Below are 26431 nucleotides of genomic sequence, written 5' to 3'. Positions count from 1 at the left end.
ACAGTACAGAGCTGGGCTGTCTGGCACTAATGCTTCACCAAAGCACATTTGGGCACTGAGACCAAAGAACCAAGTCTCAAAAACACTAGTGTCAGGACACTTCTGCCAGCCACACGACTGCCACATGAACCTAAACGTCTGTAAGGAACTTTAGACATATGACAAAAGAAATACACACATTACTTTCTCATTTTTAATCAAAATGTGAATCATCACCATGGTAGTGAATAAAAATTCATGAGTCAGAATAGCATGCAAATTTTTTATTGTTTTCTAAATCTATTCGTACACTTAATACTCTAGTATTAACTTCACAAACAGTATAAAGAATGTACCACAATGATATTAAGCTGTATCTACTCACCTGAAAAGGAAAAAAATATTGCCTCTGAAATAATTACTAATTATACAATATTGCAAACTAATAAACACTATAAATACTAAAATTTTAACATTTCAATATATAATGTCTATAACATCCTGCCTTTTTCTTAATTGGTTAAAACAATTTATTAAGGTCATGCAAAATAAACACTTTATAAAGACGTTAGATTACACTCAAACATCAAGACAATGAAACCCAAGAAAGCAACTATTTATTGCAATGACTGGTCAAATAAATAATTTATTCAGCATATTAGTAAAAATCCATTAAGTTATAAACATCGTAAATGTAACACTAAATTTAGGTAATCACACATCTACAATCTGATCTGTGACTGAGGATATACTGCCAAAATTAATTCACATAAGTAAGCTACGTTAAAATGACAAAAAATTTTCAATGCATGATGACAGGGTACATTCCTAGTCCACACACTACTTAAATGTGATCGTTCTCTCAACTCTGCTAACAATAAATGGAAAGTCATATCAGTTTTATCTTCTTTTTACCCTTGCTTTGTTACATGTTTTTTAACTTTTTTCAAAAGAAGCACTTCCTTTCCTATGATCGTGCCCCAGAATTAACAGGCTGATTTAGGAACAGATGAAGTAGATAAACTCTGCCCCCCGAAAGAAAGCAATGATTTAGTTTCACCTAATTAAATATTTCCTTGTCATCTGTCAATTGTCACTGACCTTCAGGATATAATTATTTCCTCATTCTCTCATTCCATAAATATTTATTAGTGCCTATTATTACTACTCATGTCTCCCTGATTCTCTGGAGAAAGAGTTCCTGTTTTTTCCCTCTCAGTACTAGGTTCACTAACAAAAGTTGGGCACACAATTCAAGAGTTACAGGGTAGCCAAGAGTGGGTTCCTTGGCAGGTGGATGGGGCCTGATGCCAGGTCTGGGGTTTGGAGAGAAGAGCATCCGGGTCACAGGAAGGTTACTGGCCCCTCCCACAGGCCACTCTCCAGCAGCTCATAATGGCTCAGCGACTGGGACTCTAGTTTGGACACTGCCGACTCACTTTCTTATCAATTTTTAAAGCTCTCTTTATCATCTATTTTCTACTTAAAACTTAAAAACTCTTTGATAAGCAATTTGTCTATTATATGGAGCACTGTTTCTCAACTGACAGAGCATGTACCTTTAGTCTCTGGGCTACTCCATAACCCGTAAATTCTTATCTTTCACCCCTCAAGAGCAAAATTTGTGTCCGTTCGAACACCATGTCTTCTCTCAAATATTTGATGAGTGAATGTTCTACAAAGGGGGTCTCTAAGCTTTTTATTTTCTGTGGCAAATTAAGCCTTTATCTTTAATATTTCTGGCCTATCTTTATACTCAGATCTTGTCTCAAAAAATTTTAGGAGGAGTGCCAATGAAAGGTATAATAACAATAGTGAGTTTTCAAGCTTCTAATTACAAGACAATGGAGGCTGACTGATGAACCACCCTTTCTTATACTTTCCTCTGTTGTGCAGTATATGCCTCTTTACCAAAGCCTTCTCATCCATTAATTATTTGTGAATGAAATGTATGAAGGTGACGTGCATAGAACTCAGGTCAATTTTGTCATAGAGTATAGTGATACTATTCTACTTTTGCTTGTTTTCCTTAAAGAATGCTTTCTCTTTCTTCTCCAAAGCCTGTGCTATCAGAAGAGGCTACCGCATGGAGCTCTGAAGAATCCTTTGAGAGCCGTGTGTAACTTGAACGTTGGCTTCGCTTATGAGTCATGCTTTTTAGATTTTCATTCTGAATAGCAGTTGGGTTGGAACTGGAACCAGGCCGCAAAATGACTTGGGAAGTCTCCCTAATTCCCTCCATTTCATCGAAATTCTGATTGGCTCTATTAGCTGGAGCACTGTTGTTGTTTAGAGTCACAGTACTGGGTGTGCGATTCAGATTGTAGGCTTTTTGGCATGCTGGCCAGTTTTCTTCAGGGCTGCTGGCTATCAAGCTACATTCAGAAGGGCTTTTCTTGTCTTCTGAACAAATGGACATCCGAGCTATAATGGGATCTTGCAGGCCGCTCAAGCTATGTGGCATTCCCCGTTTTCCACTGTGGCTGTCATCTTCAAGCTCTATGAGATTAGCCTTTTCGAGCTGGGAATCATCAGCTGCTTCATTGTGAAGCGAGTGATTGGGGGAACTTTCGTTGGATCTCACTCCTGAATCGGATGAGTCCTTTTTGTCAAGGAGGGCATCTGATAAATACTCTTTTGCTTTAATGAAGGTTCTAATTGGCTCAGCACTGTGTTCTGGAGACTTTGACACTCTCTCTACTTTCCCTTCAGCTTTTTTATCTTTATCATCTTTGAGCAGTGGAGTATTATCCGATTCTTCTGTACCAGATTCATCTTCATCACTTGGAAGTTTCTGATAGCGCAATCCACTTCCCTTAAGCTTTAAATCTGTCTGGAAGAGACTGGACCTTTCTGAGGATTTCTTGACTGGGAGAAGCTTACTGCCTGATTGATCCGATTTTTCATCTTCTTCAGTGATAGGATCCAGGGGTGAGGCATCATTAGTGGAAACCCCTGATGATGAATAATCTATAACATCTCCCCTCTTCATTAAAAATGACTTCCTTCCATCATCTTGTTTTGGTTCACTATCCTTTCCCTTTTCTGGTTCTAGATTAGAATGAATGGAGCCCCCTGATGAACTCTGACCCATATAATATGTGCTGTGTGGAGAAGATCTGCCACTAATTGTTGCAGAACCTGTACCCCCTTCTAACTGAGACATCTGAGCGATATATTCTCTATAGGCATCTCTATACTCGGCCTGCACCTTATCAGTAAGCTTTGAAATTTCAATACTGGAATCCTGAGAATTGAGACTCGAAAGACTTGGGGTTCTGCGAGTTTGTGACTGTGAAGACAGAAAAAAAAATAATTTAAGAATTCAAATAAGCAAAAAAAAAAAGGCATAATAAACATCAGCTCAGTAAATATACACGTTTACTAAGAATGTTTAAAGCCCTCAAAATAACAAATTCTTTTAAAAGAATTCTGCATAACACAGTTTAATAAAAGTTGTAAACTTAGGGATAATTTTACTGTTATTAGAAAGCTTTATACAAATTTTAATAAAATTGGTTTGTTAATATTTAAAAATATAACTAAACATTGTGTTAACAAATAATCTTAGCATTTGTTTTTATAACTTCAAACACTTAACTTTTATTTAAGGTAAAAGTCACCTTCATTGATAAAATATAAAAATTCCTCTTAGAAAAGAGAAGGAAGATGAGAGTCAAGATATACCTCAAAAACAAATACTCAAGTCTTCAATGGATGTTAAAAAGAAATTTTCTCAACTTGTAAGACATGAAGTTTCTGCCAAATTTCAATTCAGAGTAAGAAAATGTACTTGAAATGCCAAAAGAAAAAAATAATTTAAAAAGAATAGAGTATAACAGAAAAGATAAATATAGGATCCAAATGAACAAAAATGGAAGTCATGTGACCAACAGTCAGGTCCTAGTAAATAGAGAAATGAAATATTTTTAAAAGTTTGATTTCCAATGTGAAGTTTTAGGATTAGAATTGCTCTAGATCCCAGAAAAGCTAATAAATGAGAAGTAAAAAGTATAGATTAGGAAAATGGAGAGGGAAAGGGAAGAAAAAGAATCAAGGATGATTAAGAAGGAAAAGAGCAAAGGCTTAAACAAAGAAGCAGAAATAAGGGGAAGAGCCTTCCTTCCACAGGGAGAAATGACCTCTATCCCTGAGAAGGCCCTGCGACAGGATTCAGACCGTAAGCACAGTGCCATCCTCCGCTCGCAGAGGTAGCACGTAGATACCCCACTTTCCAGGGGTCCATGAGTCTACACTGATTCCACAAGAATATGACCATCATTTGCCTTTTCACCCTCATCCTCACAACAGCGTCCAGTGGCGTTTCCAGAGTCCATGATGTGTGACACCACAGCACACTTAGCGCAGAGGCAGATATTGGAATCTAGCTGTCTTCCACTAAGCCAGGCACTGAAGAGATTTGCAAAACAATACCATTTCACTAAATTTTGTTTTGTTTTGGAAAATATGGCCATCTCTCATAAAAATGTTACGTTAACGTGTAACTTCTTTATTTTAAAATAATAAATTTTTTTAAAGTTCCTCTGTTTTTATTTCTAAAATAGTAAATAACGAAGGATAAAACTTACACAAACAAAAGCTCTTTGAGGTCTTTGATAATTTTTTGAGTGTGAAGGGATTCTGATATTAAAAAAAGTTTGAGAACTGCTGCATTAACAGGAAGGCTGTTGAGGGCAGAGTAGGAAATACCAAGTATGGAATAGCAAAGCCAAGGATGAGGAGTTCTTAAGAAATGTTAAAAGGAACCAGGGAAAAAAGGAACTACCAGTTGTGGAAACAGAGAGACAAAAGGGTCAAGTGTGGACTTACTTTATTGTAAAATTAGGGAATTTTTATGTTAGTCAATACCCAACAATAAAATGTTTCCCAATAATCAATGTTTAAGTTGGCTTCCCAACTTAAATAAGGTAGATATTATATAGAAAAAGATGACAACAAAAAAAATTTTTATTATCAAACCAAAGCAAACAGCCTTCAAAAGGGCAGACCTGCCAGGTACTGACCGCTCTGCCTACACCTTGTACACCTCGCTCCCTTTCCGCAGGGCGCCTCTTCGGCGCTGCTGTTTTCCCTCCCTCCCTCCCTCTCTTCTCTCTGTTCTGCACCCGCTCTGTTTTTTCCTCTTCCTCTTTCCGTACTCTTTCTCATGTGTCTCTCGCTGTTGTTTTATTCCTGACCCTTGCCTGTCCCCCGTCTTCGAAGAGCACCCAAAGGAAGAAGTTACCCATATCTAACATCCAACCATAAAAAGAAAATGCATGTCCGCAAACAGTGAGGGTATGTCCTGAAAACCACACGATGGTGCTCAAACGGATCATGTGTGGCAAGTTTTTCAACAAAGATGTATTTTAGCCCATGACTAATGAATTTAACAAGAAAACAGCAGTGACAGACTGGACTTCACTGACTAGAGCAGCCCAGCTCCTATTACTCTCACGCCACTACCCTATTTGATTGTTTCCGCAGCTCTTATCAATTCTGAAACAATCGTACTTTTCCTTTGTTTTACCGACTGTCCTCTCCAGAGGAATACGGCCCCTTGAGGAGAGGGAGTCCTCTGTCCTCTTCACTCAGTTACTTATTATTTTCTGAATGACGACATAAATTCACCAACATAATCTCGGTGAGTTAAATATTGCCCTAATCTTCAGTAATATGAAAAATGACATTTAATAAATACCTGCCAACTTAGATTACTGTGACGTGGGGCACCTTCATCCAGGCCAAGTGTATTCAGTTCCTCGAAGCTGAAGTTCAGTGTGTAGGGAGCTTGACTGGAAAGCTCGGTATGAGGCAATTCGTTGTGGGAAGAACGGCGAGCAGCTTCCCCGTGAGGGACCGGGCCGCTGGTGCTTTCACTAAGTAAACGTGGGTCTTCAGGGACCACTTGGTTTTCTGCATTTCTCATTTCTAGTACCTTAACAGAGGAAAAAATATCATTAATATCCACACTGACAAATCACATTTTAGAAGCTTTAAAAATTATTTGAAAAATAAAACATTAAAAAGTTGTTATAACGGAAATGAGAAAGCATACTTCCTGTAAGTGAATTTCTAATGAATTTGTACATCTGTTTATCTTTCATTTTAATTAATACTAAAAGAAGTAGTGGCAATAATCATAATATATAATTATACTCTAATTTGACCATTATGTTATTACTTTAGTTTAAAATTTAACTTGAGAACAAAACAAAATGCAACTGTAGTGTGTCCAAGAAAACCAGAGCTGGATGGTAGTTAACGTGGTAAAAGAAGATTTAAAACAGGAACTATTGCAGTAGGAAAAAGAGACCTCAGGATGGGACTGAGCTCAACTCCGAAAGCAGCCCAGCCCAATGAGCATTTATAGCAAGGATCAGGGTGGGGCTCAGGGGGTGGAATCGCTGAGAAGAAACCTCCTGGGTAGGGGGGCTCCAGCCGCACTGACGTGAGGAGATTCTCGCTGGAGGTGGGCCAGGGGGTCAGAAGGCGCCTGGAGCTCGTGAGGAAGGAGGGATTTGATCAGACACACGGGGAGACCAGACTTTGGGGTGGGGGTTCTCTCTAAACTGACTTAGAATTCTTGCTAAAACTGGGCAATGCAGGCCTGCTGAGGACGGACACCAAGGTCAAGGCCCAGAGGCCCAGAGGAGACAGACTAGAAGCGGGTCAAGCAGAGTCTCCGTCAATGACAGCATGGAGAACCGGCGGGTAGCCTCTTCCCCAAATTTCCCAGTGAAATGCCCAAAGGCAAAGGTTGCCAAGTGCTGCTGTCAAACAGAAAATGCAAGGGTTGTACGTAAGTAGAAAATGCAGTTTTTACGTGTTATTTAAAAATACAGAAAAATAGCAGTTTAGACCAGTATTTATTAGCACTTGTTTTATACATTGTAAATAATTCTATATATATAAAATATCTTACTGTGCTCCTAAAAAGATGCCAGTCTCCAAAATTCATATTCATCTCTTTCTTCAGCTCATCAATGTTACACTGAGCTAATACACGGCCATTTATGTTTGCCTGAATAAAAATAAATACAAGTATAAAGACAAACGAAATGTGAACTTTCTGAATTATCAGTGATTAAAAAGCACATTTATATTTAGTATTAAGAACGTCATTAGAGACTAGAAAATATTGACCTAAAAAAGGTTATCATCCCACATAATAATATAATAAACAAGTTGAATTTGAACAACATAAACCGCTCCATATTTTTCCAAGTGTCTCAGCACTCAAGTACAACAAATCACGGTTTAGGGACCAACCCAAGAGCTAAGCTTCCCATCTGTTTCCAAAACTACCGACCCTGTCACGCACAATAAGGAAGCTGTTAGTTTTTCCCCTCTAAGCTTATAAAACATGAACATGAGCACGAGCTCCTGGGAGGGGTGAGAGACGTCTGTCCTTCTAAGTGTGTCAGTCGTGGACGGAGTTCTAAATGAGTAAGCCCTGACACAGTTATCAGTTACGGTAGATAACTTCTATCATAAAGAATGTCCACCCACTAATTTCCCAGTTTACTAAATTCACAAAAAGTGACTATCACTATCGGATCTCTGTAATTCTAGCTTCCCCAAAATAAGAAACGATGGCATTTTCTTTAATAATAGGTAGCTTACTGATTTTACAAAATACAAACCCTGACTTTATTAACTATGGTGAAATTACGGGATACCTGTATTTGAAATCGATAGAATGCTCAGTTTCCAAGTTAACTCTCAAGAAAAGAGTGTACAGAGCAAGCCTGTGACAGAGGTCCTGCTGCAGAAACGCAAGCAAGTTTGCAACACTTAAGAAACCAGGTGCCACGCTGGGCTTCAAAAAGCCAGGCACTGGGAATAAAGAGCTGAGTGGGAAGAAAACTGCTGTCCTGATGGAAACAAACTGCCACCAAGGATTCAAGTTGGAAACCTCAGCCTTCCCTGAGTCTAACCACGCTGCCTAGAGGAGAGTCAGGTCAGTGCCTTGGAAAGGCTGTGGTGGACCTTCCGCAAACAGAGATTAGCACTAACCACATCTGTAAGGAAACTGACATTATCTGAAACTTTTCTGGCTAAACATACATTAAGATTAGTAAAATGCTATCTGTATATGCTAATAATTTTTTTAAAAGCTTTTTAGATGCCATTCTTTAAAGTATGTAAACATCAGAGTCTTGTTATTAATGCTCCACGTTACTACAGTCCTCCAAAAGAAAAAGTATAACTGGGGGGATATCTACTATGACCGGACTCAGCCTGGTACGTGGGAGCTTCCTCAAAATCCCAGGCATCACTGTCCAGCTGCATGGTAGCTACTAGAATTCTACAACAGAGTCTGGGAAGAGAAGAACTTCTCAAAGGTGTCAGCCTTGCAAACCCAAACCTATGAGGTTTCATCAAATGGGACATGATCATAAGTCCTATAAGACATGAAAGTGACAATCTGTGGAAAATGAGCAAGTGTGGTTTACTTTGATAAACATTAAGTTACAAATAAATATTACAATCAAAGAAAAGGTAGCACAAAAGAAAAGGCTTTTAGGGCTAGTCTGGTGGAGGCACAGTTGTTAAATTCGTGCACTCCACTTCAGTGGCCCTGGGTTCATGGGTTTGGATCCCAGGTGCGAACCTGCACATCACTCATCAAGCCCTACTGTGGCAGCGTCTCATATACAAAATAGAGGAAGCTTGGCACAGATGTTAGCTCAGTGCCAATCTTCCTCACCAGAAAAAGAAAGAAAGAAAGAAAAGCCCTTTGAATGTTCTATGTTGCATACTGAAAATATGAGTTGTTTATCTAAATGTGAAATCCCTTAGAGGTCTGTATTTCTCATCAGGCACTTTTTACTTACATTAGGTAATTTTTTAAATAACACTGTAATACAGCTCTTTTCTTTTTCTTTTATCCATTTATAAACTAATGGATAATAGGGCAATTTTAGGATACAAAGTAGTAAGAATCATGTTTCTTTCCATTTAGAGCTTTTCCATTTCAACAGAGAAGCCATCTTTGAGAAGCTAAATACGAAGTGTTCACTGTCCACAGAGGCCCGTCTCCCACCCCCTCATCCCTGCCTGAGGCAGCAGGTAAATGTGCACATCACCTTTTTGATTGTTGTACAATACTGAGGCAGCATACTCTGGTCCAGCCCTTCTACTTGTTTCAGTTTCTCACATACTGCATCCACACTCATTGAATTCAGTGATACTGTTCCTGAGGCTGGGCCTGATCCCTAGATAAGCCAGGGGAAAATGCAGCATGAAGAGCATTTAATGCCAGATATAAGCAGTCACATGACAGAGAAACACTCATGAAGTTACACTATGAAGTACTCTAACTAGCAACAAATTTTCAAACTAAAGTAAAAACAACAAATGTGCATAGTATGGGAAAATACCAGTAGGGAACAGAATTAGCTACTGTTCTACCTTAATGAGTTTTTATTAGAACAGGTACAGCCTGATCAAAATCACTTTTCTAAGAAGACAGCACACTCCATGTGCCAAGCCTAGGCCACCTTTCAAACGTTCACAGCCTAACCTCAAGAGAGAAGCACGCAGCCCTTAGTGACAGGAAGGACAGGGGTTTAAAAGAGAAAGAACACAGGGGTAAAATAACTGATGCCTATATTATAAAAATACAAAAGCTAACTCTGAGAAACAATTTTAAAGTGTCTATACTAAACAGCTTTCAATGTTTCTACAGACCAACAGTCTACCACAGCTGAGGTTTTCACATCTTGACCATACTTTATACCCAAGGGATCTAAAACTTCCCCTTAAGAATCCATACAATAATCATGTATATATAAAACAACAATATTACTTCTTAACATGTGAGAGTAAATACAATCCATTAAAATATGGTCTCATTTAAAAGAAAAGTCAAAATAATAAATAAATCTAGTATTTACTTAGAAGAAAAATATTTTCTGAATGTGGTGACATACTAAGTATTTGCCTGTGATCAATTATATATGAATCCCTCAATTACAGACATGGACATTGGGGTTGGCAAGGTTAAGTTTTGAATTCAAAGTCACAGGATACATAGCTAGTTAGTGGTAGATTTGGACCAGAATGCTAACTTATCAGGTCTTACAACTTCCCATTTTCCTTGCTCCAACTGTCTGTTTTGGAAGAGTTTACAGAAACTATAACCACAACAAAGAGAAGACAAACCAAATAGTATAGAGGTTAAAGATAATGTTCCAAATGATGGGTTCTGTTACCATTCAATCTAACTTTAAAATGATAAAAAAAAAAAATTTATCCTACCCTCAAGGATGTGCAAATTTATATTTTCTACTGCCTCTTTTATCACTATCAGGACAACAGCAGACTATAACACAGCCAAAACTGCCTGTCAGTCGGTTGTTAAACATTATTTGTAACATGGAAGCATAATACTCTATTATTAATTGATAAATAAATATGCTCACATATAGTATATACACAGCATACATCTATATTATATATAAGCACAAATATAGCTAGGGAATGAGAGCATATTGAAAAGACAGTTGGAGGAGTAATCTTACGAGAGTGAGGGAGTCTTAGCAAGTTTACAAGGATAAGATAGGCCCAAAAAAGTTTGGAAATTAATGACTTGGAATATACTGTACCAAACACATTCATTGACAGTTTGTTTTTAATTAAGTATAAACTTAAAATATGCCATATACCGTATGGTCTGAGGTTCAATTGCTTCAAAAATACTGAGAGCAAAACACTACTATTTCCATAATTTAGGTATCATATCTCTATACATAGTTCTATTTTCTGCCTGGATGAGTACAGCCAATATTCAAAGGTTTAACTATCCGCTATCTACTATGGAAATTTAAAATGTTTTCTATGAATTTTTAATAACAATACTTCTTCCATCTTTTACTTCTTTTTAAACAGCTTTATTGCGATATAATTCACATACCATACAATTCTCCCATTTAAAGTTTACAATTCAATGATTTTTAGTATATTTATAATGTTGTAAAACCATCACCACAATCAATTTTAGGACATTTTCATAGTCCTAAAAAGAAATCCCTGAACCCGTTAGCAGTCTTTCTCCAGCCCCTAGCAACCACTAATCTACTTTCTGTCTCTATAGATTTGTCTCTCCTGGACATTTCCTATAAATGGAACCACACAACATGTGGCCTTCTGCGACTAGCTTTTTCACTTAGCCTAATGTTTCCAAGGCTCCCTCATGCTATAGCATGTATCAGTACTTCAGTCTCTTTTATTGCTGAATAATATTTATCTTTTAAATGATCTTTAATACTATCTTTCAAACTTTTTTATTCCTCAACCTGTCTCTTCTCTCCAGATACATTTATACTTGCTTACATTTTCTCGGTTCAAAAACCACAAACAGTTTGATCACCAAAATAAATAATGATCATACTGGATTATAATTCATATAATAAAATAAATACACATGAGTCCATACTGATGTAAATAAATAATTGAATAAGTAAATGAATGAGGAAGAAGAGTCAGCTTTTCCTCATAGAATTCCAATTAATAAATGTAGAAGAATGAAACAGAAAATTACCATCAGGAAAACACCACAATAATAGTGGTTGCATACAAGATGCATCAACGGATACTAAGATTAATGGGCAAAAGTATAAGCAGAAACAGGAGATTTGCAGAGTTTCAAAATATCTCCCTCAAGATATTTATTCATTATAAAGGGAAAAGTAAATCTTTACAGTGTTCAAACCTGGCAGACGCCACCTTAACCAAGTGATGGAGGGTAGCAACACCAGTGGTAAGGCAGGATCATCATGGACCCTCTAATGCGATGCTCTGGGAAGGGCGGAGTATCGTTCCTGTGGTTCTCTTGCCAAAGATGTATAACCTCCTTCTAATCACAAGGAAACAGCAGACAAACCCAAAAAAGGACAGTCTATAAAGTACCTGACCAGCATTCTTCAAAAGTGTTAATTAAGGCCATGAAAGACAAGAAAAAGACTGAGGAATTGTCATAGATTAGAGAACTCTAAGGAGAAATAACCAATAAAACACATTGGAGTGGATCCTGGACCAGAAAAATGACGTTAGTGGAAAAGCAGGTGAAATTCAAATAAGTCTGTAGGTAATAGTAGTGTACCAATTTTAATTTCTCCTCTTCAAAAATATACTACAGTTATGAAAGATGTTAACATTAAGGAACACTATTTTTGTACCTTTTATTTAACTCTAAAATCATTTTAAACCAAAAAGTTGCTTTTTTTTAAATCATAAAAGAACTCTTTCTGATTGTGCTAAAAAGGACAAGTATAATAGATAAAGAACAGACTAACTCTGTCAGCTTAGGGGGAAAATGTAAAATGCCAGAGCATCTTATTTCCACGGAGAATCTGAGAATTCAGCAATAGAGACATGTTAATAAAGATACTACTCTTTTCCTTTAAAACAAAAAGTTCCACCTAATTTTAATTTCATGATCCTTTAAAACCTTTATGAATTATTTTATTTATGAATTATTTTAAAACACATTTTCTCTTTCATTGGGGATTATGGAGAAAATATATATTATCTCTGAACGACTTTTAGAAGCTGTAAGAAAAGACAGAAGCACATGGACATAAGATCTGTGTAACTCCATCAAGGCCGTAGTCTGACTTTGACTATTTGTAAGTTGGGCTTTATCAAGATAAGGGGTAAATTATCAATAAATTAAAATGTGTTACAATATGATTCTTTGAGTAAATGAGAAATGGTAATTACCTGCCAGGTCTTTTCTAAAATAATCATATATAATAAAATTACTTTGAAACCAAATGAATCTCGCTAGCCAAAATGATTTTTGGATGCAAATCTCATAAAAAGAAGGAGAAGGAGTACAAACGTGATAAGGAAAAAGCATATCTAACAATTCATTATGTAAATTCTTAATAGAAAATTAATATTACTTTGGCAATACACAGAATGGTAATACTTTAAAGTTTATCATGCATTCTTACTTGAAATTTACCTGTTACAAATCAAGAACAGATCATTTCAGCATACATCACAATTGATAAAAAAAAAAATTCAGAAAATTGAATGCAGATGTTAGTTTCTTTAAACTGTTAAAAATAAACTTCAAAATGCACACAAATCAGAATTTCTCCAGGTATAAATAAGGCTAACAAAACAGATTGAAATTACCTTGATGGAACTGTATGATTTTATATTGTAAGTAGATTAAAACTACACCCTGAAATATTATCATCTTTAGTAAATTTATTAAATAAGCTTAGAATTGATTAGCCAGAAATGAGTGCCATGCAAAGGCTGAAAGCAGCTATTAAAATAAACCCAAGACACTGAAATGAGCACAGAATTATAAACAGCCCAGCATGAAGTTGCCAATGATTGCTTCTAACAGTCTAACAAGAAAAGTGAGGAAGATTTCACTAAAAGTTTCTGTACCTGTCTCTGTTTGTTAAACCCAGAGTCACACGGCTTTAAGGAAGGAATAAAACAGAATGAAGGACACAAGCTTAAAAGCAAAACGGCAAATATACACATACAATAAACACAGCAGCAGTTTCGTCATTCTTCTTATCTTCCCACAACTGTGAACAAGCCACCTCTACAGCCACACAAAGCAAGGAACGCTTGCACACACGCACACAGCAGTTTAATTTCATTAACGTGTGCTTGGCAATTTTAAATTGTATTCTCAAAATGTATATTCTTTTAATTAAAAGAATAAATCATGGGCCATAGATTCAACAAAAATATCAGGCAAATCAAATTTGCTATAAAAAGTCAAACTTCCTACTATACACAAGTTTAAAATTAATTTTTAAATATTCTGATTAGAAAATTGCAACTATTAATTGCAGACCAATTTAATAATAAGGTTTAAATACTTGGAATTCACAGGATCACTTCATAAAATGAAATTTATCTGGCCACATACAGTTAATGTTCAGAAACATACTTTTCAAATTTGGGGTTTGTTTCACTGGGCATGCAGCACGTTAAATGGATGCACTAAAATACACTGGAAAAGAAAGGCCTTAAGAGCCACACAGCTCAAGAAATTACACAGGTAATGGTGAAAATTATCTGCATACTATGGTTAACATTTCAGTGACATAGCTTTTTAAAAACTCTAATTCAAAGCAGACATACTACTATTAACTATTTTTCTGAATCTATTAGGTTGGTGGTAAATATTCTTAAAATAGTTAAAATAATCTAGAGATGACTGACAATATTGATTCAAAGTTGATTTACAACACTGTTCTAGTACAATAAAGGGCAGGGCTTTGCTAGCCTAATGCCAGAGGTTTTCCTTTCCTTCCTTTTTTTTTTTTTTTGCTGAGGAAGATTTGCCCTGAACTAACATCTATGCCGATCTTCCTCTATTTTGTATGTGGGTCACCACTGCAGCATGGCAACCAATGAGTGGTGTAGGTCCACACCTGGGAACTGACCAGGCCATGGAAGTGGAGCACACCAAACTTGACCACTAGGCCACAGGGCCAGCCCCTAGATGTTTTTCTTTTAACATTCACTATCTGGAGTACTTCATGGGAACCCTGTTTTCTAGTTTACATATCAATTTCATCATTAGCAGGCTTTTTAGAAAGTTACTATATCTATCTGTGAGACTTGAAAAAATATCAAAAAGGGAGTACTAATGAAATTACAATTTACTACAAGATAGCCAAATCACAAAATAAAGCTATTGTTAACCTAGTTGGAAAAACATAACTTACTCTTCAAACTACATGAGAAATAACAATTAGGCCAAAGTTGACAGATGAGGCTTAATATCCCATTTCAAGGGCAATCTTCTAAAAAACACAAATACTAAAGAACTGCAATGAATATGATTTTGTTACTTTTTAACTTTTACCTGTACTCTAGGATTTCAAGGATATCATCACTGCGTAATATATTTCTGTAAAAATACATCAAGCTACTTGTAGTTTATTAATTGTTTAGGGAAAAAGTTTTCTTGACTTGAAGTCCGGCACAATGACTTTCAAACTGGAAGTGAACACAATTTTTCACTATATTATTAAAGGAAAAATAAGCTAATATTTTTCCAAATTGAAACAGAATAACAAAAATGTACTTCTAAAATACTTTCGAAAGTGTGCGTGACCCTCCTGAGAGAAGCGCTGAGAGGTGACGAGGTGACCTGTCCCCACCCACACTCTACGCGGAGCCCACCACGCGCCCGCTTCACCCATGGCGTCTCTGACTTCCTCGTCCAGTCTGCTCCTCAACAGTAGGACACAGCTTGATTTGGACACACATCTGTTAGAACACAGGTTATAAGTTCTAAACCAGTGGTGGAAATAAAAATTATCTACAGTTGAGCCCCATCTTTTTTTTGCTTTTTGCTTGGTCACTCCACTGACTGGATGCAGTTTAATGAAAACCAAGACCTTCTTTTTTAATACCTTTATTAATTCAGCAGTTTTCATCAATCTCTAAAAGTAAAAGTAACAGGACACTGGAACTCAGGATACTGTTATTAACACTGCCTTTGCAATTCTGAACTTCCTTGCAATTAAACTTGGTGCTAATTACGTATTTTCACACCTTTTCAACGAGGTATAAAAGTGACCTAAATGAGGGTGTCTGAAGGTATGGAGTAAACGCTATGGCAGAGAAGATCAAGAGGGTTTGCCTTAGTGCTGCCACTTCCCCCTGGCAGCCTTCAAGACCATAAGCTCAATGAGGGCAGGATTTCCATCAGTTTTGTTCACTGCTGCATCCCACTAGAATAGTGCCTGCTAGGTATTCAATAGATTTGTTGACCCAGTGTATGATCACACAGGCATCTGTAGTACTAGATGCTAAATAAATAATTCAAGGAAGGATAAAAGTGTAAAGAAATATTGTATCACTCCTTCCTTTGAAAAAATGCTTTTCAATGAAACACAGTTACCACTGTGAGCACCATACTTTAAATAAAAACAGACTACAGGACTCCTCAGAGTAACTCTTTGAAATACCATAGCAACATGCCACTGAAGACACCTGGCTCAAGACAGGCCCTCCACAAAGGGTGCTTCCCTTCACTGTCACAGAAGGGTCTGAAGCCACTGCTTCCCAGTGGGAAGTGGACTGGAAGAGGGCAAAGCCACTGAGGAAAAGCCCCCTGGAGAGCTTTAAAAATTCAAAGTATTTGCAGCATCCAAAGAACTGAGAGATCCTTTTAAATTCCAAGAAAACAAACCAATTGACACCTCTTGGGTCAGAGAAGCATCAACAGACAAAAGGCTGAGGTAATCTAAACGGACTGGGTATTCGTGCACTACTCCCATCACTGAGACAAGGGTTATTTAACACCAAACAGTTTTAGTTTCTGAGTCTCTAAAGCTCCACAGAATTTGGCCTTTGGGGTAGTAACAATAATAATTATTATTAAATAATTAAATAGTTAAAGTTTGCTAAGACTAAGTAATCCTTAAATCGGATGGATGCGGTAGGTCTGTTTTTCCACATAAGGGAGTTGAGTATCAGAGAGGTTAAGTAATTTGTCCAAGGCAAACAGCTAATTACCAGGGTCTATTTAACCTGAAAGCCCAGATACCTGACTAAGGCATGCACAGCAGCAAAGAAGCAGCACGATACTGAAGAATGGGCGTGATACAGGCCTCGCAGATTCTAGCTCCACGTCTGGCACTCCCCACCTGTGAACCTTGGGGAAGTCTCGCAGACTCTCTGAGCCTCGAATCCATGCTGTGGAGCAGGACTGCATCACAGGCACTGCATCACAGGTTCCCTGAGGATCCTCGAGAGGGAAGGCAAGTCCAACGTGGGGCCAGAGGTCTTTTTCACTGGTTTCGTAAACTGGAGTTCTGATTAAGACTACATTTCTAAAAAAGGCTTCTCTGCTTTGAAAGTTTGAAAAACACTGGCCCTTTCTAGCTCTAATATTCTGCGGAGCATATCTTGAGTCCAACATTAACATTTTTTCCCAGTTTTATAAGATTTGGCATATATTGTCTCTATTATAAAATTATAGGAAAAAAAGCTAGCACAAAGGCTTACATCATCACCTTTGTGAAACACCTGGACATATCTATAATTTATCTGATAAGTCCTTGGCTGGCCTTTATAAGTTACAATTATTACAATGTCCCTTAATGTGAAGAAACTAAATTATTTTCATAAGGATCTGCTTTATAAAGGTTAATCAGAAATTCCTTGTGGTAAAAAAATACGGGACCCCCTCCATAACTGAAAAGACTAAGTTAACTCTTTATAATCTGGCTTTTTTGGTGGGTTTTTTTGTTTTGTTTTGTTTTTAGCTTACTATTCTGTATCTGTGTATCTATACCTTATTATTCTATATTCTGCATCTACAATGACAATTTCTCCAAAAATGTTTGTGTAGCTTCTGACTTATCTAGAAGCAGCTCTTGTCATCAAGTGTTGCACACAGGGGACAGCTGAGTGAGCACAGACGGACTCAGTCTGTAGTCCTATTATCCCAGAAATACAGAGAGTTTTCTACTACAGGACTAGAAAGCCATACAAGCCATGAAGGGCTAAGTAATTTTTATATTAACTACTTCTACGCTGGTTCAGCTATAAAGATCCCAAACAATGTTCCACGTACAGACACTTCTCAACATTTCCACCACTGCTTTTAGTTTGGCTTTGAACTAAGTGTCTACTTTTACTAGTGTTCTACAAAACAAATTTTACGTGCTATTGTCATTATTAATTCCATAAAAGCAAAGAAAGTTCAGTAAGCATCTATTATTCACTAAGTAGATCACAAAACTATCTTTTAATATTAAAAGAATAGCAAATAGTATGGTTATTTTACTAAACAAAGGCACTAACATATTTAGAGCATCTTTACTCTTTGTTATTGGGCTTCTAAACACATCTCGAGGATTGCACTATTTCCCCTTCCCCAAAAACTCATTTCAAAATTTGCCTAATGCTCTTTCACTGGTCTCTGAAAGAAACTACAGCCACGTTTTAATTACAAGGGTTGGTCCACACTCTTAAGCATGGGCACAGCGACTACTTCAGCATGTCTGTGTCATTAAGACCATCAAATTCTTCACAGAATCTGATTTTCATCAAAAGTTTGCTGAGGAATTTCAGCTCAGAGAATTGCATTGCATGCATGAATCTATGCATTAAAGGCTCTCTGGCTAAACTAAAAGTCACTCTTGCACACAGGGGCAATGAGCCATGGATTAAAGATTCCCCTAACACCAAAAGAGAATTATGATGGTTTGTTGTGTCTACCATTTCATGGATAATTGAAGTCACTCAAGCGCCTCAGCTAAAATGTTAATGACTTAAAAAGAATCACCAACTCCGCCATGAAAACACCAAAATGATTCTTCTCTCTGTTACTAACACTAACTCAGAGAAAATTAAAGTTAAAAAACTCCTGCCTATCCAAATGCATGTTTTAAGTTAAAAAATTATGGATATTCTCAGGATGCAAAATTTCAGCACATTAATTCTCACTCCTATGCCACATTTCAACATAGCTTTAGATTAAATCGATCATGTTTACATGGGCATAACATTCTTTAAATAAATCAATAGGAGTTAAAATGCAAACCGGGTTCTTCAATTCCACCATGACTGGATAAATGAAGATTTTAAGGCTCATCACATTAAACATACTTCTTATTAAATACAAAGTCTTGAGCAATAAATACCCAAAGTGACTTCCTATATAAGTTATTTTTTTAAAGAAACCCATCTTAAAGTGTTGGACCAAAAACAAAAAGGTTTTAATAATGCCCTTTACATGCTGAACTAGCTCTGTGTTTATCTGGAAATTTTATTTTAATAAATACACAGATAGAGAAAGGCAGTACTGCATTTACACGAATGCTTCATAAACTGTGGCCACTCAGATTAAGAATGAGTCACTAAAGATCCTTTCTGGTTTACACCATCTAGCTCATAATGCCTTTTTGTCATCTCAAGGGCAATCTGGGATATTTCCAAAAGTATTCTACGTCTGTAGCACCAACTGCAGGCTTAAGAAAAACAGGCAAAGGTGAAAATAGAGGTCAACACTGAGGAACAAATACCACCAACAGAATCTTCCTGATGGCTGCTGGAAGCCCCTTCCTTACCCGACAATAAAAAACCCCACCCCGTGTCATTGAGAAAGGGGAAAAACAGGAGGAAACAAAGGGTCAAGTTAAACATTAGCTTTTAAATTAATCCATGAACTATGATTATTAGTATTCAGCTACTCTACACTAGCTGCGCATCACGTCACAGACGCAGAGTTAGTGCACTGCCGTCATCACAATTCAGACAGTCGTTACTGCTGCAGAAGCAATGAGATGCGCGTGTTCCACACCACAAGACTACTCATTACCCTCGAGGAGTCTGTGGGTGAAGAAAGCCCCTCAGCAGCATCCTCCTTGATAACCTCCTAACAACACAAAACAAGAGTGTGGGTAAAGGTGAGGGGTGAGCCAAACTAGGATGATGAATGAACACGATGTAAAAATAATAATATAAAACACCAAAACCTGGATGGGATTAGATTTCTCCCTTCAGTGACAACATTTTTGTTTTTATTGATGTCATAATAGTTTGTACATTGTGAAATTCCAGTTGTACATTATTGTTTGTCAGTCACCATATAAATGTGCTCCTTCACCCCTCATGCCCACCCCCTGACTCCCTTCCCCCTGGTAACAACCAATCTGTTCTCTTTGTCCATGTGTTTGTTTATCTCCCACATGAGTGAAATCATACAGCGTTTGTCTTTCTCTGTCTGGCTTATCTCATTTAACATAATACCCTCAAGTTTCATCCACCTTGTTGCAAATGGGATGATTTAGTGACAACATTTAAAAATTTAAATAACAGTTTTTTGGGTTTTTTTAAAGATTGGCACCTGAGCTAACAACTGTTGCCAATCTTCTTTTTTTTTTTTTTCCTGCTTTTTTTCCTCCCAAATCCCCCCAGTACATAGTTGTATATTCTAGTTGTGGGTCCCTCTAGTTGTGGCATGTGGGACGCCACCTCAACATGGCATAATGAGTGGTGCCATGTCTGCACCCAGGATCCAAACCCTGGGCCACTGAAGCTAAACCCGAGAACTTAACCACTCAGCCACGGGGTCGGCCCCCAAAAATAACAGTTTAAGCTCTATAACTTTTGTCTCCTAATTTATAAAAATATATTAACAGGGAATTTCTTTTTTTAAAATTTTTAATTACCACCAGGAACACCTAATATTCTAGGCACAAATGTATTTTGTTTGGATTAGATTCAATAGTATATTTTAATAATTCCTTTTTCCTATTTAATTTCTGACATTAGATTAAAATGTTCTTTTAATATATGCTAATTTTTATACCCTAGGGCTAACATATATATACAGATACCATATATAAATATATCCTTTAAAAAGATATTAGAAATTAGTATAGATATAAAGGTTTAGTTTTAAAAGTTTTGGTAACAAACACTGCATTATAAGCCAGAAACTCTGGCTGCAAACAACTCAGCATTTATTCACTGAGGCTAGTCATTTTCCTTCCATAGATATTTATCAGAAATGAAAACAAAATAAATTTTTTGTTAGTAACAGCTTATGTTTCTTAAAACTATTTACAAAATAAGTTGCGCTCTTTTACTCCAGAAAGGAAATAGTCAAACTTGAATGCTGCCTATGTTGCTTATTAGGTTACTACTTTAGTTACCCTTTTTTATACTTACTAGGCCATTGCTCTGATCTCTGGGCAAACTCGTTTTTACTGATGGACGTGAGATGAGATGTTGGGAACCGCCAGGGTAATACCTTGGCGTGTAAAGGTATGGGGCAAAGAATGGCTATGGAAAAAACACGTAACAAAAGAAGGGGTAAACAATTACAGAAATCAAAGTGTAATGAGATTTACCAAATGAAACTAGCCAATAAAATACAACTCCAAATTGCTAATGCAAATGATAAAACAAAAGAAAAAAAGGCTCACTCATATTCTATAAGCTATCAAACCCAAACTTAAGACAGATTATTTATTTATATTGTTGATTTAATATAAGCTTTTTTTTAAGCAACTAAAGTTCTGCACCTTACAATTTGACACAAGAATATCTCTTTACATATACCATTTTTATGGGCTTACCATGTGTCTGGTTCTAAGTGATTTACAAATATTAATTCACAATCTCTTTTAAAAAAGTAGAATAGCATCTTAATAGAATACTGTTCTTTACAAAAAAAAGATTAGCTGTAAGTGAGACCAAAAAAGGTCTCGATTATATGAGAACATCCTAGCATGGATTCCAGGAACACTGTTACTCTAAGTTCCTAGAATTTACCTTATATCCTATACCCTAGAGTTTACTCTATTTCCTAAATAAGAAAGAATATCTTTTTAATGGGGAATCCATCATTTAGATGAGATCTATAACTGAAGTATTTATTTGTAACCAGTTTCATATAAACAAGGAGATATCAGATTATATGGGCTAAACATAAAGATTAAAATTCACTAAGCTTCATTATACTGAACATCTTCCCCTACCTTTTTCACTCCTGCCATTTTAAGAAATTATTGTGCTTTTCAGACTAAAAACTTCAAATAACTACAGCAAAAAATAACTAGACCTAAAAGCATGAGAAAATTTTAAATGCTTTAAAAATAATAAAATGCTATTAAAGCATCACATGATTGTTATTCATATAAAGTTAGTGAACACAAGGTCTCAGCCTAGATGGCATGGTAAAAATTTCTTTTTTCAAACTTCTTGGTCTCAAAACTTCAACTGTCATCTAATGATCAATTGAGCCATTTTACGTAACACTACAGCAGATTTTACGACTAGTAAATAAAAACCTACCCCTCAAAGTTTACAAGGATGGAATACATTATAAAATGCTATGGTTCTACCTTTGTCTCCTTGTCTGAGCAAAAGAATGGATAGCATTCAAAGGACCTCTATGAATGGTGTACCTGATTATTTATATGGCCAACATTTTTCAAAAACTGAAAATTTAAATTCTGGAATCCCTTCTTTGCCACATTTATTCTAAACTTCTCTTTCTTCCTAGTTCATATGAAATTTATTTAGGCATGCAGTTGGCTTCTATGAATACTAGCCCCTATATTTTCAAGAATTAGATTAATGAGAGAGACAACAAAAATAAGTAATTACAATGGATCCTAGACTACAGTTCCAGAAAGCAAAATACTTGGGTTCATGCTCCATTTTCCTATAGGAAATATTAGTATTTAAGATCATTAAAGTAAGGATAGCTTGGGCCTACTAAACTTGATAGGGTCTGAATACCACTGATAACTAACTGTGCTTTCATCTTTACCAGTAGAAAATTATCATATTTATTCTAAGTGAACAATTATACATCACTAAAGATAACTTGAAATAAAACTTTAGAAAACTGGTTCTGCTGCTATCATTTAGCAATAACATCTGAGTCATACAAGCAGTATTTTCCATCACTATTTCACATTTAAAAGCTATAATATATTAAATACAGGTTTACGAAACTATTGTAGAAATTTATCATTATTTTAAATGCCAATATAAATTATTATACAAGATATAACAAATGGAACATTTGTTTATAAACAAATACGGAAATTCCCTTTGAAGCACAGGATAGTCACTGCTGACCCTGTGGAGTTTGACTTTCTTATCAAGATAACAAATAAAAGCAAAAAGCATCTCTAATATTCAGACTCAACTGAGATCTAAAACCCACTAAAATTCAAAATTCTTTTAATTTTTAAAATATCATATACAATAAATTCAAACTTAACCATTATTCCTATATTAAAAAACTAAAGTACAATTTCAAAATAATAGACTCCAAAGCAGAAAATTTCTGATACCTCCCTAGAACAAATTCTTAAAATGAAAGATTCTAGCACTTCCTTACCCTGTTATAGAAGGGATGTTGGGGTCCTGTCATACCACTGTAATAGCTGCTGTGAGGCTGTGGTGACACAACCCCACCTCCAAATGGTCCATTGAAGGATGTGGAGGAAGAGCAGACGGACGGAGGCTGGCTGTAGCCTGACGGGGGTCTAGGATGAGAGTCATGCAAGGGCAGCGGGGGGAGCGGGGGGTACGCCAGTCCACCGATATTAATCTGGTCTCTTGCAGCACGAACATCTAAAAGATTAAATGACATCCCAGAAGGCAAAAGAAAATAGAGCATTAGTAATTAGCCCAATTACCAGTTCCTACTCTAATTACCAGATAGAAACATGACTTTACCACTCTTGCCAGGGATTCCAACCGGCTCACAGAAGTAGACAGGGAATCTTGAATTCTCCATAGACATTCTAGTAAGAAAAGCCCAACTACTTTGCATAAAAAGTAGTTTTTCACCATTTGAAAAGTCACAACATCTAGATTCTTCTCTTCAGTTACCAGAACTATATATTTTTCTCTGACTTTCTAAGGTATTTGTTTGTTTGTGGTATTCTAACAATTCTTATGATTCATAAGTATTACCGACTACTAACAACTCACAATTGTGTAGAGTTAATAAAGACAACATTAGCTAAGACCTGGGGTTTGCAAAAGATAAAGATACGACTCATCCGCCTCTGAACAACAACAAACAATGCCATAGTCACAAAACACACCTGTGACATCAGCTTTATAACAGGTATCTTAAAAAATGTAGGAGTAGTGTAAGGCTCTCTCTTCATAATTCCTGGAAAACTCAAAGGTGGGTCAGCAGTGCCAGTATCATATACAAAAGACAGTGTGTTTCAATAAAGGTTTTGTGTGCGTGCATGTGTATATGGTGGTGACTCGAGGACAATCTAAATTACTCCAGAACCTCATGTCACTATCTCCAAGTTACAGTCCACAAACTTAAGACAGTGCGTTTCAGTAAAGGTTTTGTGTGCGTGCATGTGTATATGGTGGTGACTCGAGAACAATCTAAATTACTCCAGAACCTTCATGTCACTATCTCCAAGTTACAGTCCACAAATTTAAGTTAAAACTTAAAAAGCAATATGATGATTTTCTCACCACTCTGGTCCTGTTAAGAACAGGAGATTGGTGACAGAAAAATTACAGTGAACCGACATCTTAAAGTGGTGACTATACGTTAAAAGGAATTTGATGCCAAAGTAAGGATTCAGGTGTGTGGGTTGGGAAACAGAATAAAGTGAGTTTAATAAATAACATTTTCTTAACATTCCCAAAAGGGCATCAAGCCTCCTCATCCTCAGTTTCATTACTTCTTCTGTGTAGTGGCTGGTTCATTATTTCTTGATTTCTCATGGAGCAGAAGAAACTTACATAGCTAAGACAGAAATAGGAAAATTTCTGAGGACTTTAGAGAAGAAAATTCCATTTACTACTAATACCCACCTGCAATGATTTCCCGCAGTTTGGGGTCTAGGTTTACAGTGCACGGCAAAAAGGTTTTCACATCTCGAGCCACAAGAACTGGGGTCCTTGAAGACAAAAACACTTCAAAATTTCTTATATCTCCATCTATTTCAAGCAGTGGCTCAACATCTTTAGTTGTTGGAATATTCTTTGATATTCTTCAAACAAGAAACAAATGAAAAAGGTCATTAAGGTCACTATTAGAAAGGCAAATTCTGCATGTAACTTAAAATTTGTTATTTAAAAAATAAAGAACACATTACACATCTTGCTCTCATTTAAAAAAAAATTTTTTTAAGGAAAGAAAAAGGAACAAAATAAATAGTATAGTTACAAAATTACTAAGGTAACAGGTGTGGGGTCAGAATTATATTGCCTTTACCCAAAGGTAAGACCTTAGGCTGGGAAACCAGAGCAAGGAAACTGACACATATATATACCAGGCACTTCACACATTGATGATTACCTCGAAATGACGGTTAAATAAGTTATCATTTTACACATGAGGACAGTGGGCCTCAGACAAATTAAACAGCCTGCCTAAAGTCACACAACTAGGAAAGAGAATCTGACTGGCTCTAAAATCCATGTTTATTATAGAATACCATGGTTCTTGCCTTTGCAAAAAGAAGAAATAAAGAATAATTTTTAAATAAATTACACAAACTAAAAAAAGTTAGCACAAATTTTTCCTTTTCAAAAAAGGTTTTCTTTTCTATCGTAAAAGTAATATATGCTTACTGTATAAGCATATATATAAGACAAAGAAATACAGAATAGAGGGAAAAAAACATAATTTTACCAACCAGCTACTAATATAGTGTGTCACTTAGCCTTTTTTATTATACAGAATTTTTTACATAGTTGTTTATATACGTAAACAATTAAGCCTTAAATGTAAAAACAAGTAACACTCATTCATTAAAAAATACTTAGTAAGCACTTCTATGTTGAACTATAAGAAACTGCCATTTTTATAGGTCAAAATGGTCAAATATTGACAATTCTATATGGTTCAACCTACTATATGCCAGACAATGTGCTGATACGACGCAGTAAGTAAAAATGCATCATAGAGGGATAAAAGGATGGAAAATGCAAAAGAGAGCTTAACAGACAAGGAGGTAGATGAGAAAACTGGAAATAACCCAAATGTCTACTAAAAGTTGAAGAGATAAATAACTTGTGCTATATCTATATAATGGAATACTACTTAGTAATAAACAGGAATATACTTATTTATACATGCAATAACATGGATAAATCTCACAATAAATTATGTGGAGTGAAAGAATACAGCCAATAAAGAGTACATAGTTGGATGTTTTCATTTTTATAAAACTAGAAAATGTAAACCAATCTACAGTGACAGAAAGCAGATAAAGGGTTCCCTGTGAAGTCAGGGATGTGGGAGAGAAAGGAAACAGGGAGGGATTCCCGAGGAATAGGAGGAAACTTCTAGAAGTGATAGATATGTCCACTCTTCTCATGGTGGTGATGAATTTGTGGGTACATGTGTATATCAAAACTTGTGGAATTGTGCAACTGAAATAGCATAGTTTATTGTATGTTGATTATACCTCACAAAGCTGCTTTAAAATCACTGTATATTCGGAGATATCTTCAAAACACTCAATTCCCAGTTAGTCAAGAATATTAACTGTTAGATTATAGTGGGTACAGTTTCAGAAGAGCAGAAATATTTTCATGCCCTTCAAAATGTGAAATGGGATCTTACTGTAATATTAGTTACAGCTATATTATTTCTTTGGGACTAGCACTCTACTGGTCAGACCAAATACTTGGCTAATAGCCAAATAGTAAAAGCCATCTAAGGGAAAATCCAGAGAACAAAATTAACAAACAAGAAAAGAACAGGGTAGGGTGCTGGTGAGAAAAGAAGGACAGCAATTTTGTCTTAATGAATTTCGGGAAGTCCCTTTTATGGACTCACACACACATGTATGAAATAGAAAAGCCCTCCCAAATGGGATTACTTCTTAACAAACTAAAATGGTATTCAAACTGATTACTAAATATATCTAAAATGAAATGGAAAACTTGGAGAATGGCTGCACAAAATCATTTGCACAAGTGGCCA

At 36.2% G+C, this 26431-nt stretch overlaps 1 protein-coding gene across 8 annotated transcripts in view; it reads right to left on the bottom strand.

Moving 5' to 3' along the window:
* Window positions 1–248: 248 nt before the first annotated feature.
* The window catches only part of KIDINS220 (kinase D interacting substrate 220), a 111253-nt gene continuing 85070 nt past the window's right edge, over window positions 249–26431 (bottom strand). For 2 of the 8 annotated variants that reach the window (XM_046660113.1, XM_046660115.1), the window contains exons 23-31: window positions 24310–24488; window positions 22853–23088; window positions 20665–20778; window positions 19310–19366; window positions 13396–13428; window positions 9072–9200; window positions 6905–7003; window positions 5681–5917; window positions 249–3271 (exon numbers count right to left, since the gene is read on the bottom strand). In XM_046660113.1, coding sequence (XP_046516069.1) covers window positions 2009–3271; window positions 5681–5917; window positions 6905–7003; window positions 9072–9200; window positions 13396–13428; window positions 19310–19366; window positions 20665–20778; window positions 22853–23088; window positions 24310–24488 — 2347 coding nt within the window. In that variant the 3' untranslated portion in view covers window positions 249–2008. The remainder of the gene's footprint in view (window positions 3272–5680; window positions 5918–6904; window positions 7004–9071; window positions 9201–13395; window positions 13429–19309; window positions 19367–20664; window positions 20779–22852; window positions 23089–24309; window positions 24489–26431) is intronic. The other 6 variants (XM_046660116.1, XM_046660117.1, XM_046660118.1 and 3 more) reach the window with 3 other exon arrangements.

The sequence above is a fragment of the Equus quagga genome, chromosome 5 (assembly GCF_021613505.1).
Source record: "Equus quagga isolate Etosha38 chromosome 5, UCLA_HA_Equagga_1.0, whole genome shotgun sequence".
NCBI classification, from domain to species: Eukaryota; Metazoa; Chordata; class Mammalia; order Perissodactyla; family Equidae; genus Equus; species Equus quagga.
This window is presented reverse-complemented; position numbering and strand designations above follow the sequence as displayed.